We start from the raw sequence: 14547 nt of genomic DNA, 5'->3' as shown, positions 1-14547 counted from the left end.
TTTGTTCCATGGCCTAAACTCCAGAATTCCTTGTCTTGAAGATGGAAGAGTATTGCACCACTTGTACATTCTCTTGTTTCTCATGTCACATTGGATAAGTTTCAAACCCTCAACATAGTATACAAGGGCTTCCTCAGTTTGGCCTCCTGTTACGTCTCCCACTTTGCTTTGAGCTATTCTTTCCTTTGCTTGCTCTATTCCAGACCACATCAGCCTCCTTATCTTCTTGGAATATGCCACATATTTTCCCATCTCAGAGCTTTTACACATGCTGTTTCTTCTGCTTGGAATGGGTTTTCAACAATTATTCACTTGGCTCACCTGGTCATTTGTTCTTATTCTTCAGTCGCACTTCAAAGGTCACTTCCTTTGAGAGGTTTTCTTGACCTATCCAAGCCTTGTGGATTAGGTTCCCTGTGTTCTCCTAGCTTTCTGTGATTCCTCCTTTCTTTTCATATTTACCTGTAATTATTTGTTCAATAGCTATTTTCCACCACACTGCAAGTGCCAAGAAGGTAGGCATCTTATGTGTCTTGCTCTCCTCTGTATCCCAAGTGCCTCGCACCATGCTTGATACTTAGAAAACTCTCAATATATATTTGTTGAGTGAATGAATCTAGTCCAGCCTCATTGTAGATATGGCCCATAGAGGGAGAGGGTTTTACTCAAGGTCACACAGATAATCAGTGGCAGAGAATAGACTGTAGTCTGGGTCTCCTGACTTCAGGTGCACTGCTCTTTTCCATACATTCACCTCCACTATAGTATTTGTTCTTTGTACATGCTTATGTATTAATTTGGATCCTGGACTAGGCTGTAAATTCCTTGAGGGCAGGGACTACATTTTATACTTTTGTTGTCCCACATGGTAACTACTAGCTATGTGTGGCGATTGAACACTGGAAACATAGGTAGTCCATATTGTGGTGTACTGTAAATTTAAAACACACACCACATTTTAAAGAGTGTAAAATACCTCATTAAAACATTTTTACATTGTTTACTGGTTAAGATAACATCTTGGATGCATTGGGTTAAATAAAATATACTATCAAATTACTTTCACCTATTTATATTTCAAATTTTTAATGTCGCTATTAGAAAATTTGTGGCTCACATTGTATTTCTGTTAGATGTATAATACTGCTCTGCTGTGTATTTATTTTTCCCCTTGGTGCCAACCATAGAGCTTTGCAGCCAGTAAGTGCTCAACACACCCTTGTTGAATAAAGTTGACCTATAGTTGGTAGGTTAATTGCTGCCACATTTCTTGTCATTGTCACTGGGTTTGTGGGGAACCTCACAGTGAAACATCTATCCCCAAGCCCATGAGTACATGAAGTTCTTCAGTCTTGGCCTGGAGGTGCCCTGTACATTGCATCAGTCTTTGTATTTCCTTTCAGAGGAAGCCCCAGTGCAATCATACACATAGCAATCACCAGGGATGAGGTGGAGTGTGTGGACACTGGCTTCTTGCACAGGAAGTGGCCTCAGCTTTGCAGTTGTCCCTGGGGCATTTTCTTGACAGGCTTCCTATAGGAAGTGGGGGTAGGTGAGCACGAAGTTGAACTCAATGTTGAGAGGGGCTTCTCAGTTCCTTCATGAAGGTGAGGTAAGCTAAGGAATGTGAGGATCTTGGGCTCTTTCATTTGCTTATGCACTGATGCATTCACTTATTCACCTCACAGTTCTGGGGCAACTATTTCATCCTTGGACCTGTGAAGAAAGGTAGGGATCAGACACAGCCCTATTTTTGGCAGTTCTTGGTCTTTTTGGAGAGACAGACACATAAATGCAGTGTGGAGAGGTTTTTGAGACTAGAGGCAGGCAAAGCCAGGAGCCATTAATTTTGTCAGGAAAGGGGTGGTCATGAAAGCTTTCTAGAGACAGTGAGCATCATTATTTTATTTCCCCATCTTTTAGAATCTAGCTAAAATCCTACTTTTCTATGAACCTTTCTAATCACCACCACTTCCTCACTCTCTGCCCTGGAAGAATCATGTCTTTCTTACCCACTCTTCTGATTTCACTTTGTACCTTCATCAAATCACTTGTCTCACACTGTAGAGATATATATTTCCTTGGGTGCATGCCTGAATCCCTCTCCCCTCTAGCCTGACAATCCCTCAGTATGATGTAGTGACTGATGCTCAGACAGGCTGTGCATGATTTTTCAAGGGTGTATAGTTAATGTTACAGAGGTTGGTCTATAACCCAGGGTCTATAACACAGGATCCAAGACACAGGGACTCAGACTCAAAATTCAGTGTTTATTTTCATTCCAGCACTGAGTGAATAAATGCATGTATCTACAGTGTGGGACTCCCGCACTGTCTGCCTGCTCCCCCTATCCAACTCTCTTCTCCCTCATCCCGCCTCGTAAGCATGGTCAAGCCAAAGAGCATCCAAAATGGAAGAACTCTATGTCTTTTGGTTGGACAACAGACCTAAAGGAAAAGTCCCGTTTGTGCTGTTGCTGCAAATTGGCCCTTCCAAGCATGCTTTGTGTTTGTGAGGTAAAGAGGAGCTCTGAGGAGCCCCATGCCATTTTCTCTAATTCAGACCTTTTGCATAGTAGGTATGATTTGTAGATCCTCCTGGCTCCTAATGCTTTTTTAATTCGGGTATAGTTGTTTTACAGTGTTGTGTTAGTTTCTACTGTACAGCGAAGTGAAGTAGAGTTCCCTGTGCTATAAAGCAGGTTCTTATTAGTTATCTATTTTATACATATTAGTGTATATATGTCAATCCCACCCTAATGTTTTTTTTTTTCATGGATCTACTATGAAGCTCAAGTTGGCCATCATTAATTACTACTTTAATTGAAGGCATTGTTTCCAGAGGGCCCCTGTTAAAAAGCTAGGAGAGTACCTTAACTGATAAGAGGAAAAAAACCTGAGTGGGTAGCTGAACTTAATCTCTAGGATATGAGTAGGGAGGAAGGGTCCCTCCCTAGAAAAGTGCCCACAGGACAACCCTGACTCCACCACAAGCTTTAGTCAGAAACCAAAATAAAAAGGAATTGAATCTTTCTAGAAGCCAGATCTGGGGAAACTGGTTTCAAGGACTAAGCCAATAAATTATTCTGGTAGAAGGAAGTTTTCTGCAGAGTAGTGTGAGTGTAAGTGAATTCCTATCCCAGGTAGTCCCCTAGAGCCTCTAGGCTCTGCATACACAGGAAAGACCATAGTGAGAGAGGGGCAGGTATGGAAGGGGTTATAAAAGAACCAGGGAATGTTTGAGTTGGAGAGGCCACCAAGATCATCTAGTTCAGCCTCTGTTGGTTAAATGGGAAACTAAGACTAAGGGAGGGAACAGAGCTGACAGATCTGGGAGTAGGACACCAAACTCCTGACTTCCAGGATGTGGTCTTTTCTCTTGAACCCGAATTTATATGACTGTATGTAGCTTAGATAGATTATTCACGGAGGCTTGAGTACTGTCAAGGGTCCTATTTCTTCTATGTAGACTAAGGACTGAGACTTGGGCACTGCAATCATTGAAGGTGATCCTGTAAGTATACCCTGAAAGCATTGCAAGAACTGCCTCTCCCGTCTGCCATATCATCAGGATTTATGATGTAGAGCACTGCATAATGGGAATCCAAAGTCTTCCTGGCTGTGAATGGGGACTGCCCAAGGATTGCAAGCATAAGGCTCTAGGAAGTCATTCACTTTCTTCTCATAACTGTCATGTCCCTCATGAAGCCTAAAGGTCACAGTTGAACTTAAGTGTCTGGCACTATCTTTTCCTTCTCAAGGTCAACCACTTTCTTCATAACCAACATAGGAGAGTAGAAAAAGCCTAACATTTTAAGTCAGAAAGACCTGAGTACAAATTCTGCCTTCTCCATTATTTCCTAGGTTTGTGTCCTTAGACAAGCCACTTTACTTCCATGTGTCTCAGTTTCCTCACCTATAAATAGGAATAATGATAATACCATATTAGATGGTTGTTGATTAAATGAGATAACACATGTAAAACACATAATAAATACTTTCATAGATGTGAATTTTCTTTTTTCTGTCTGTGAGCTCCCTGGATGCCAGAATGTGACCTGTGGGCAGAGCTGTGCTAGCAGGCCCAGCTTCATAGGCATGTGACCTGTAAATTTTCACAGGTCCTCATACTTAGAAAGACCCCAAACTTAGCTAAATGTTCTGCTGTTGTCATCTGGAATTTTTAATTTCTTTTTTACAAAGGGCCCTTCCTTTTCATTTTTCACTGGGCCCTGCTAATTATGTTTGTGTGCCAGGGGAGATAAAATGGGTGTTTCAGGACTAGGAGGCATTCTGACAGGGTGAGAGAACACATGATTTGGAGTTGACAGAAATGGATTCAAATTCTAGATATACCACTAATTTTCTTTTTGATATCAGGCATTTCCTTTTATCCCTCAGGGGGTCAGTTTCTCAATTTTGACAATGGGGATTTTTATTTGATAATGTCTCAGCTTTGACATTCCAGGACTCCTTCAGTAAATCTGGGGAAACCTCCCTGTCCATAGGTCGAGCCTAGGGCAGCCAGGGCTTTCTGCTCAGACTCTCTGCAGCTTGGGGAGTTAGTATCTGTTGGAGTTCAGCTGGCAGTGGGTGAGGACATGGCAGTGAGGACTGTTGCTTCAGTAGGAGACCCTTTCACAACGGCACTCTTTTGTCATTTTGCACCCAGATTTCCGTTGGCTAACCTCAGCCTTATCTTCCTCATTTCTGTTTCCTCTTGAAGACACCAAGGGCCCTTCAAAACATAGGACCTTCCTGCTCACAGCATAAAGCCCAGTTCCCTCTGGTCTCTGCAGTTTGACTCATCACCAGGGAACCTATGCCTCCTACAAGATGAAGGCACCACTCCAGTAACAGGTATAGTATCAACTTGTCCTCTCTGCTTGGATTCCCAAACTGGGGCAGTGTCCATGGCTACCAAATATGGCTTGGATCTGCTCATCCCATTCTCCTTGGACCCTTCTCAGGAATTCTGGATCAAGGGTTGGGGAGAAGAAGTGTCCCATTGGTACCCTTCTCTCCTGGAGCCTATAATGATGAGAAAGGAGGATGACATTTCCTCTCCAAACAGGCTGTTTAGGGGACAGCAAAATGGAAGTGGAATGTTCTCTGGAACCAGGATCAGGATATTTAAATAATGGTCCTGGTTTTGCCATTTACTCATTGTGTATCTTTGAACAAGTCCTTTCTCCATTCTAGGACTCATATTTTTGACCACTTCTGAAAAGAAGAGGAGGGGAAGGATTAGATGGACAGTGTCTAGAGACTCTTTTAGTTTTTATATCCCTTATTTTGATAGTTTTTAGCCCTCTGTTGAGAAAGGACTTGAGAGTGATGCTGAGTAAATATCTCTGGGTAGGGTTGAGCAGGGGGTTGAACTATGCCTGAAAAAAAGTCCATACTGCTCCCAGTATGAGGGGGCCCAACTGGGTCAGTTGCAGAGCAGGTCTTACTGCTTGGTGTGTTAGCCCTCCCAGGGTAGACAGGGAGCAAATGATATTTTATGTAGTATAACAGACCAAGAGAAAACTTTCAGAGACCCTCAGTATCACTCCACGTAGATATCCATCTTTTCTTCCTATGGGTCTGGCCAACCTTCCTCAGCTGAACCTGCTTTCCTTATATACACTCTGTTGGAGAGGCATGGACTAAAACATCCAATGTGGAAATAAAACCAATATAGTTTCAGCTCAGCCACTGCCTCTTTCCATTAATACTGGGGCAAAATGGTCTATAAGGCTCTTAAACTTCATGTACTAAGAAAGAATCTTTAACCTCCTCATACCTGTCTTCCTTTTTGATGAAGTCAGAAAGGGCATTCAGGAGGCTGTGGACATCTTCAGTTTATCCAGGTCTTCACACAGAAGCTGGTAGCCAGTAAGGGTAATGATAGAAGAAAGGCATCAGTCCAGTTCTCTCTCTCCCACTACCCTGAACTCAAACTCTATTAATCAGCTTCCTTGATTGGCTTCCACTCACAGCTCCAGGGACTGAGCCAAGGTGCCTGTAAGCTCCTATATGAGAGGCTCTGGAAAGCTCACCAAACACTTTCCTGACAACTTTGCCAGGTAAGTCTTCTTGTCCCCATTTCCAGAGAAGACAACTGAAGCTCAAAGGGCAACTGAAGCCTAAAGGAAAACTTTCCCAAAGCCATGATTGGCTAATTAGTGCCCCAAGCAGCATTAGAATCCAAGTTTGTCTGATTCTTTCCACTATGCCATATCTGGTGACCAAGATTGTTGCTTTGGCTGAAAAAGCCACACTTCTGGGTGGCTTGGAATGGCTTGGGTAAGTAGAGAGGGAAATGAGGGGATGGAAAATATCATTTAGAGCTTTAGGTTTGAAGTCACTCTCAGATATCAAATTGGAGGAGCATGTCATCTGCTTACCAACATACATTTACCTGAAAGGGTTAAGTGTTTTTTTTTTCAATGCACTATGATTTTTTGCTGAAAGACAAGTCCCTCTGCCTTGTCTTAGCTGGGATAAGGCTTTCTGGCCTCATAGGGTAGTTTTATGTTCCTCGGAATGTTTGCCTCTTTTCATGCCGGTATATAATATAAGCCAGCTACTTTCTCACAGATCAACTACCACATCTGGAAAAGGGAGGAATTTAACACGGACTATCTGGAATTTTTAGCAACAGTATCTGGGTATTGCCAAGTGAATTCTCTCGGAAGTTCCAGGCCTGATCATGCTCCTGGCAGCTTCTTTATTTCTCTGATGGCTGTGGGTTGAATGATCCCAGTACCTCACTGCCAAGTCCACTGCCTATATTTTGCCTTCCGTTTTGATGTGTCTCCCTTTTCCCAGAGAGATATACAGAGCATGGAGGTAAAAGGACCAGTGAGGAAAACTGGAGGGCATAATAAGGTGACATAGGGCACAGCCCCAAACTGTGTACAACTTGTATGATCTTTAGCAACTCTCATCCTCAGTGTGAGCCTTCATTTCCTCATTTATAACATGAGTAGGTGAAACTAGATGAAGGTCCTTTTATAGCTGCTATTCTTGAGTCCTGATTTGTTAAGTGCATCATGTTAGGTAAGTCTGAGACCATAAGAAATTCCTGTTTCATTGTCCTGACCCTGTTAAGTCAGTGGTCAATGGCCCTTGCTTTCCTTGTGGTAGTTCAACCACCTTTTGTTTTTCCTTTGGAGCATTTGTTATGTATCAAATACTGACCTAAGGGCTTTACATACATTATTTCATGTCATTCTCACAATAACTTATTAGGTAAGTACTATACTTACGCCCATTTTGTGGATGTGGAAAACTAGAGCTCAAAGAGATGAAATGATTTATCCAAGATTTCTCAGCTACTCAGTGGAAGAGCCAGAATTCATGCCCATGCTTAAACTCAAAGCCTATGTCCATAGTCATAACACTGTGAGAACATAAACTGAGAGAGTTGGGAAGGTGGGACATGGACATTGACTCTGGGACCTGGTCCTTTCCTGAGGTCAGGGAGGCAGGACAATGACCAAATTGTACATTCTCTGCTGCATAGAGAATCTCATTGGAGCTCCGGATCCCTAGAAATGCCATAGCTATAGGACTCAGGCCTGAGGACCTCCCCAGCTGAGCACTGGGGTTTCACCTGCAGTATCAAGTGGGCTTTTCTTACATACCCTAAGGATGCCTCTTCTGGTTAGAAGCCTTATTGCCTATTTTGTTCACTTCCTTATTCCAGTGCTTCAGCTAGTCCCTATAGCCTCTGCAGTTTCCCTGGTGCTCAGGGTGTGACTCCTTTCTCTTTCTTTCCCTCCAGGGCCATATCTCCCAGGAAGATCTTGCCTCCCCACTGAAGCCCCTGGCCCAGCCTCCTGCAGTGCCACGCTCCGTGTATTTGACAAGCTGAGTTAGACACTCCATGTAGTAGAGTGTCAGTTTGTCAAATACCCCAAGTGCGGCATATGCCTAGCAGCTCCAGGCCAGGACAGTTGAAATATATCTGATAGACTGACAGCTGGATGCAAGAACACACACCAAATACCAACTAAGCTCTCAGAAGTTATTTTCGGTGACTTTGAGGGAATTAAAGCATTGTACCTGAGGGTGTTGGGGGGCGGGGAAATGAAGCAGCTCTGCTTATACACAGTGGGAGCCCTAGGTGGATACAATAGTCTTGAAAAGGCATATGGGCCCCAGGGATGGCAGTACTCCTTTATTCATTACTTTCTTCCTTCACATTCCCCTCCCAGAGTCCCCTAAAAAGGACATCTGAATTCTCACACAAGCATCATCACAGGGCTTAGACACCCAGTTTCTGGACACTTAACCTTGGCTTCTAAACACACTTTGACCTTACCTATCTCTCTCCTTTTCTTCATGCTTTTTCTCCTCCTGGGAACACCTTCTTCATTTCTCTCTTCTTATCCAATTCCTTCCCATACTTCTTGGCCAAGCCAAAGTCCAGTCTCTCCAAGGACTTTTGAAAGTCAACCTATACTCTTTCCTTCTTCATTCTCAAAGCACTCCTTGCCTGGATGCTTGTATGTACCCTTTTATCTCCTACTGCCAAATGGTACACCTTGAATTGTTAGTGGACTTTTGCAGGGGATATTTTTGAATTCCCCACTAGATTGTGAGCTCCTAGAGAACAATACTCTTTCCTTAATTGCTGTCTCCCCATTCCATCCCTACTCCAGCCCCAGAACAGTACTCAGGTAACAGAAAATACTTAATAACTGTTTATTGGTTGATAGACTTTCCACTAGTCTATTAGTTTTGGGCCTTTGGGCCAAATGCTACCCAGGAATTTTGTAAGAAAACAATTAAACTTTGGTCGCTGCAGTGCTATAGGGTGTGTGAGGCAATTGCCAACATGGAGGGTTTTTCTTCCTGAGAAATAGGGTCAAGAGTCAGAGAAGGAAGGCAAAAATGTAGACTCAGAGGGCAAGTAAGTTTTGGAATTACTTGGTAACAAAAAGTTATACAGATGCTTTATTGCAGGATTTTTCAGAGACTTTAATATTGTAATGTTCCATTGGAAATCTCCAAGAGAGGGCCATAGAATGAAGCAGTTCCCATGCTTATCTGATCATGGAAATGTTTTTCTGTGGGCCATTTCCTGGATCGAGTGTTCCATGGAACAAAATTTGAGAAATTGCCTTAGAGGAACTTCATATCTTTCCTCTCTTCTGGAGATCTTGTCTTTTTACTCTTCTACTTTTCTCCACCCAGCTACCTGCCTAAGACAGGTCCTGTTTCATTATACCATTTTTGTTTAGCCTATCCTGCATATTTGGGCTAGCCTTATACTTAGGACTTTCTCACTGGCTTGTCTTGCATGAAAAAGATTATCAGGTTTTAGGCAGAGATGATCTCTAGAAGTTTCCTGCTGCAATAAGTATGTGCTCCTAGGTCTGTAATTTTATCTTGTTTTATCTTGTTATCTTGTGGCATTTAATAAACTTGCAGTATCAGTGTCAACCTGCATCATAGAAAGAGTTTAGAAGTTTACTTTCATTTTTTCCTACTCTGGAACAATTTATGTAGCAACAACAAAAGGCTTATGGGTCCCAGGGATGGATGTACTCCTTGATTCATTACTTTCGTTCCTTCCTGTAAAGCGAAGGACTCTTTGTTCACTTTTATGTATGATTTTGACTTCTGTAATCAATTCATAGGGGAGCAGCTGCTGGTTAAACCTGAGCTGACCTTGGAATTGCATTGTAACCAAAAGTGGCACATGTCAGCTTCCATAAAGGGTGAAGAAGTTGATTTGACATGCATTACCTGAGGGAAAGGAAACAGTGTTGAACTGACCCAGAACAGTTCCTCTCTGAGGACACTGATTTAAAGGTGTATTGTGTGTGCACATATACAGACAGATAAACACACACACACGCACACACACACTCACACTCCTAGTGCTTATTCCTGTTTGAGAAGAGAGACTTCCCTGCTCTGACCTCTACCCCACAGTGTAAGAAGGGGCCAAGAGATAAAGACGATCTATGAAGAGTACAACTACTCCAAAGATTTTAGGATTCTAGGAGGTGGAAATCCTTGAGGGTGATGCATTCATACTTTGGAGAAAGGGGGATCTCTTTATCTCTGCACCCACAGTCCGCTTTTTTAGGTTTCCAATTGACCTGGGAAGAGTCACCCAGGTGGAGCTGGCAGGATGATTAAAAAGGGAATAGAAGGCAGTTGAGTACTGTTTTACCAAATGTTCATTGTGTTCCAGTGAGCTCACTGCTGAAATGAGGTAAGGGTAGCATAGGTGGGAAGAAGGAAAAAACAAAAAAGCAAAGGTGCTATCCATACTCCCAGGGCCCCAACCATCTCAACTAGTCTCACTTTAATCACTCTTGGTAGGTCCTTGAGAGAGGACCAATATGACCAAAGTTGCTGTTATGTTTAGATATTTATTGAGCATCAGAAGAATACCAGAGCACTAGACTCACAGTACAGGAGCAGAACTGAACCCTGGCCTCTTACATGACAATCTCAATTAAAAGCTATCTGGCACTAGAGAAAAGGAAGTGATCCTAAACCTAACTGGTTCCCTGAGCTGCCAGAGCTGAGCCTCCCTCTGGTCATTCAGTGGTAAGAGGCCAAAGTTGACTGGTGTCTGGATGCATGATGACCAAGTCCTAGTGCTATAGGCACTTCCCTCTGGTGTTTGGAGTGAAGCAATGGAAACTCCAGGCAGGGACACTAGAAGGACCTAAGGCATGATCCAGCAGCAGGCTTGCTTGAGGTGCATATGGTAACTTCTTAGGCAAAGCCATTCACTCTTAGCAACCCCAGTGTTGGCAAGGAAGACACTTTGGACTATCCAGGAATAAAGATAGCAGGTAAAGGGGCCATGCAGAATGCCAGGGATGAATAGGCAATTATGTCAACAGACTTTGACCCAGTAGGACATTTTTAGCAGCTGCTCTTGCCCTTGGTGACCAGAAGCTCATAATCTGGGGGAACCGTGTGCAGCAGGCGAGCATAGTCACCGTTGATCTGGGCGATGATCTGGTACTCCTGGCCCAGGCAAGGTTCATCAGAGTAGTCGTTGTCCAGTGTCTGGGAAGCTGGCTCTTCACTGGAGCAGCCACTTGTGAAGATGGCCACCCTCATGGTTTCACCAGAGTCACTGGCCTTCCCGGCATGCACCCTGTGTTCCAAGAGCCCACCATCCATGAGAAGAAACTTGAATCTGGTACCCTGGTTTCCCACTTTTCTGCCCCAATTCTTGCCAACTGACCCTCAGGCACTTGCCACCCAGGGATTCTGGGAATGGAGGGCTAGAGGACCTGAATTATTTTGTGTGTTCAATAGGCCAGGACAGTACCACAGAAGATGCTTCAGAGAGGGAAGAAAGTTGTGCCCTGACCCTGAAGGCCTCTGGGCTTAAGATTGGGCCTGTGCCAAACCCCCTTTCCTCTATGCCAGTGACGAACAAAATCGAGGGCAAGGAATGGGTCAGAAGATAAAAGAAGAGAGGTTATCTTACCTGACCACTTCACAGACATGCTCTGGAAAAAAAGGAAGAATCAAGTCAGAAGTCTCCATGGGGAGTGAGTAAGAGCCAAGCATGAGTACTTGTCAAAAGGTAAGGGAAGGGGAGACAGAAAGGGGGATCTCAATATGTCTCAGCCTTCCAACAAATAGGAGCTGTTGGGAAGGTGAGTTGAAATACAGGGATGCAGATTTATCAGGGAAATGAAAAGGAAGCACACTTTATCACTGTCATCTTTGACTGACTCTAGACATTGGGCTGGAGCATTTGCTTGGTATGGTGGGGGGAGGGACACTGGAACTGGATCCACTCTCCACCCAGGAATCTTGCCAAAGATCCCCAGGCAGTCCTTGTGAGAAACTTGGCAGCCATCCAGAGCCCAGGTAAAAGGGTCTGAATTAGTCTGATGTCTGGGACTTTGGTTTGAGCCATTCCCAAATTCACTTATCCCCACCCTGCACCCAGGAAAGATCTTGGAATAAGTCACCATTGCCCCCTAGTGTCAGTGGAGGAGAAGTATCTACATTCCATGCAGGCTTAAAGGCTCTAGCCTAGTACAAAGATAGATATCTCTTGGTACTGCCCTCTAGGAGCTTGTAATCTTTCGGAGATGCAACAGGGAATGCATACATTAAACCACAACAAAGCAAACACGGCATGCTGCAGCAATTTTGCTTTGTGATAGAGCCCTGTATTTCCATGTCTTACCTCCCCAGTTGGCCTGGCAGCTCCTATATTGTAGGGTCTTTTTCATTTTTATATGCCTAATGCATGGTACATAGTAGGCACTCAATAACTACATGTTAAATTGGATTGATGCCCTAAGGCTGTCTCCCTTATAGAGAGGTAGAAAGCAGGAATTCTGGGAAGGCAATCCAGGAAGGAAAAATTATAAAGGCATGAGGTGTGTGGCCAATTTGCCTGCTTGACTCCAGTGTCTGGAAATGAAAATAAGTATAAAGGCATGGTGGGGATTGACAAGATAGGCCAGAGCCACATTATAGAGGGCTTTGAATAGAATGCTACATTTTGACCTCTACCCCCTGAGTCATGAGGAACCCTGGACTGTTTTTGAAAGGAAAATAATCATATGATTACAGTTTATATCCAGTCTCATTAAGACTATAATGAATGTTTTCCTTTTAGTACTCCTGGGATTTGTGACCACTTGAGATATCTCCACATCCAAGTTTAGCCTCATGGGTCGTAGCCATGGCAGTTGGCCAAGACCAGAGCTTACACTTGAGACCCAGGAAAAGGAAACACTCAAGGTTCCCTTCTCCTTTTTGGTTGGAGAGACCCATGGTAGAAACCAGACTATTTGGGAGTAAGAGCTACTACAAACAAAGAGACACACAAATGCTAGTTAAAATAGCTAGTGCAACAGGAACTGAAGTGCAGTTAGGTTTTACTTATAAATCAACATTCAAATTCTTTTTCCTCCTCTGCTGGCAAATAGATGTTAAATGACCCTGACAACTACACTGTAATCATGTCACTCCTCGGCTTAAATATTTTTTAGTAATTTTTAATGCAAGGCTTAGAGAAGAAAGTCCAGATTCCTTAACCTGTCATTCAAGACCTTCTATAATCAGGAATAAGCTTTCCTTTTCCCCTGTATTTCTCTATTGCTTGGTTACATGAATTTTCTTTATTGATGACCCCACTCACATTCATATTTCACCATTTTACCCATTTATTCTTGTAGTTTCTCCTTCCTAGACTATTGCTCCCTTTCAAATGGTTTTCATCCTCCAAGGAATGGTCTAAGCCCCACCTCCTTCTGAAATCCCTTGCTAATTACTCTAGCCCTAACTGACTCCCCTGTCCTCTGGATACCTTTAGCACTGATTGTCTTCTCCAGGCTTTGAGTCCATAGCCTTTATAGCTATGTATTGTTATTGATAAACTCCACGCTTCTACCTTGATTCCATTAATCAAATTGTAAGCAACTTGAGGTCAAGGACTGTGACTTCTCCTTCTCTTGCATCCTCATTAGAAAACTCATTACATAGATACTGTACTCAGTTGGGTACCAAAGATTTGTGAATTAACTTTCATAAGTTGTATTGTCATTGTTGCCTTGCAGGTCTGTCTCCATGGACCCCCTACCTTCACTTTCAAACTAGGCTAGGAGCCCTTTGAAGTGCCTAACATAGTGCTTGATACTAAGTTTATGCTCAACTATACTGCTGAATGAATGAATAAATGAGCAAGAACCACCCAATCATACTTATCACTCACCCTGTTGGGATGTCTTCCGGCAGACCATGATATAAGTCATTGTGGTGACCACAATACAGCAGAAGGAGATGATGAGAATTATGGCAAAGATAGGCAGACCATTTCCTAGGAGGTAAAACAAGACCAAGTGGTATCTGGTTGAAAATGAATCTAGCAACTCCAAGGATCAGTCCAGACCAGCTCACACTTCTTTCTTTTCCATCTTCTCCTAAATTTCTTAGCTAGCCAGAGAGACAAACAAAACCCTAGGCCCATGAGAAAGACTTGAGAGAAGCTAGAGACTCCACATATAAACAAGTTATTTCAGACCCACTGGTTGATGGCTGATTGGCCTGGGCATTTGAATGACATAGAACATTGTATATAGTGGAAAATTTCAGTTACAAAGTTCACAGCCAAAAGGGAAAGCTAGAAGTCTTAACATTGCCCTTACCTGGCCCAGCACTTGTCTTTCCAACGTAGCCATCCACTTCAGTGATCCAGCCCTGGGATGAGTTCACTGTGGATGTTGCTATGATAACAAGTGTGTTAGGGTTAGAGGCCTCTCTTCCAGCAAGTAACTGTGAGGTGAAGGGTGGCTGCAAAGTCTGAAGTCCTTCTGTGGGTATCTGTGCTAAGCTTTCTGCAATTCCTGGCCATGTCACTGACCACTATTACCATAAAGTGAGGTATCTTAGTTTTTCACTGTTTATGATGGGAAGAACGCCAATAGAGGGGAGACAATATACCTAAAGTCCTATAGCAAGTCAGACTAGGAGCAAAGCAGAAGTCACAGTTTTTTCTTTTTTCACTTTTCCCATGGGATTATTCAAATTCTCTCCTTCCTTTTGCCTCAAA

General features: G+C 43.3%; 1 protein-coding gene and 1 long non-coding RNA gene across 3 annotated transcripts in view; one reads left to right on the top strand and one right to left on the bottom strand.

Moving 5' to 3' along the window:
• Positions 1-4782: 4782 nt before the first annotated feature.
• On the top strand, positions 4783-7923 carry LOC132418059 (uncharacterized). The gene is made up of 3 exons (XR_009517974.1): positions 4783-4859; positions 5984-6070; positions 7774-7923. It is a non-coding gene; the product is annotated as an uncharacterized lncRNA (long non-coding RNA).
• A 2805-nt stretch (positions 7924-10728) lies between these two features.
• The window catches only part of VSIG4 (V-set and immunoglobulin domain containing 4), a 28932-nt gene continuing 25113 nt past the window's right edge, over positions 10729-14547 (bottom strand). For both annotated transcript variants that reach the window (XM_060001792.1, XM_060001793.1), the window contains 4 exons: positions 14144-14221; positions 13711-13815; positions 11461-11482; positions 10729-11121 (listed from right to left, as the gene is read on the bottom strand). In XM_060001792.1, the coding sequence (XP_059857775.1) occupies positions 10884-11121; positions 11461-11482; positions 13711-13815; positions 14144-14221 (443 nt within the window). In that variant the 3' untranslated portion in view covers positions 10729-10883. The remainder of the gene's footprint in view (positions 11122-11460; positions 11483-13710; positions 13816-14143; positions 14222-14547) is intronic.

Source organism: Delphinus delphis, chromosome X (assembly GCF_949987515.2).
Source record: "Delphinus delphis chromosome X, mDelDel1.2, whole genome shotgun sequence".
NCBI lineage: Eukaryota > Metazoa > Chordata > Mammalia > Artiodactyla > Delphinidae > Delphinus > Delphinus delphis.
Note: the sequence above shows the minus strand (reverse complement) of the source record. Positions and strands in the feature narration are given on the sequence as shown.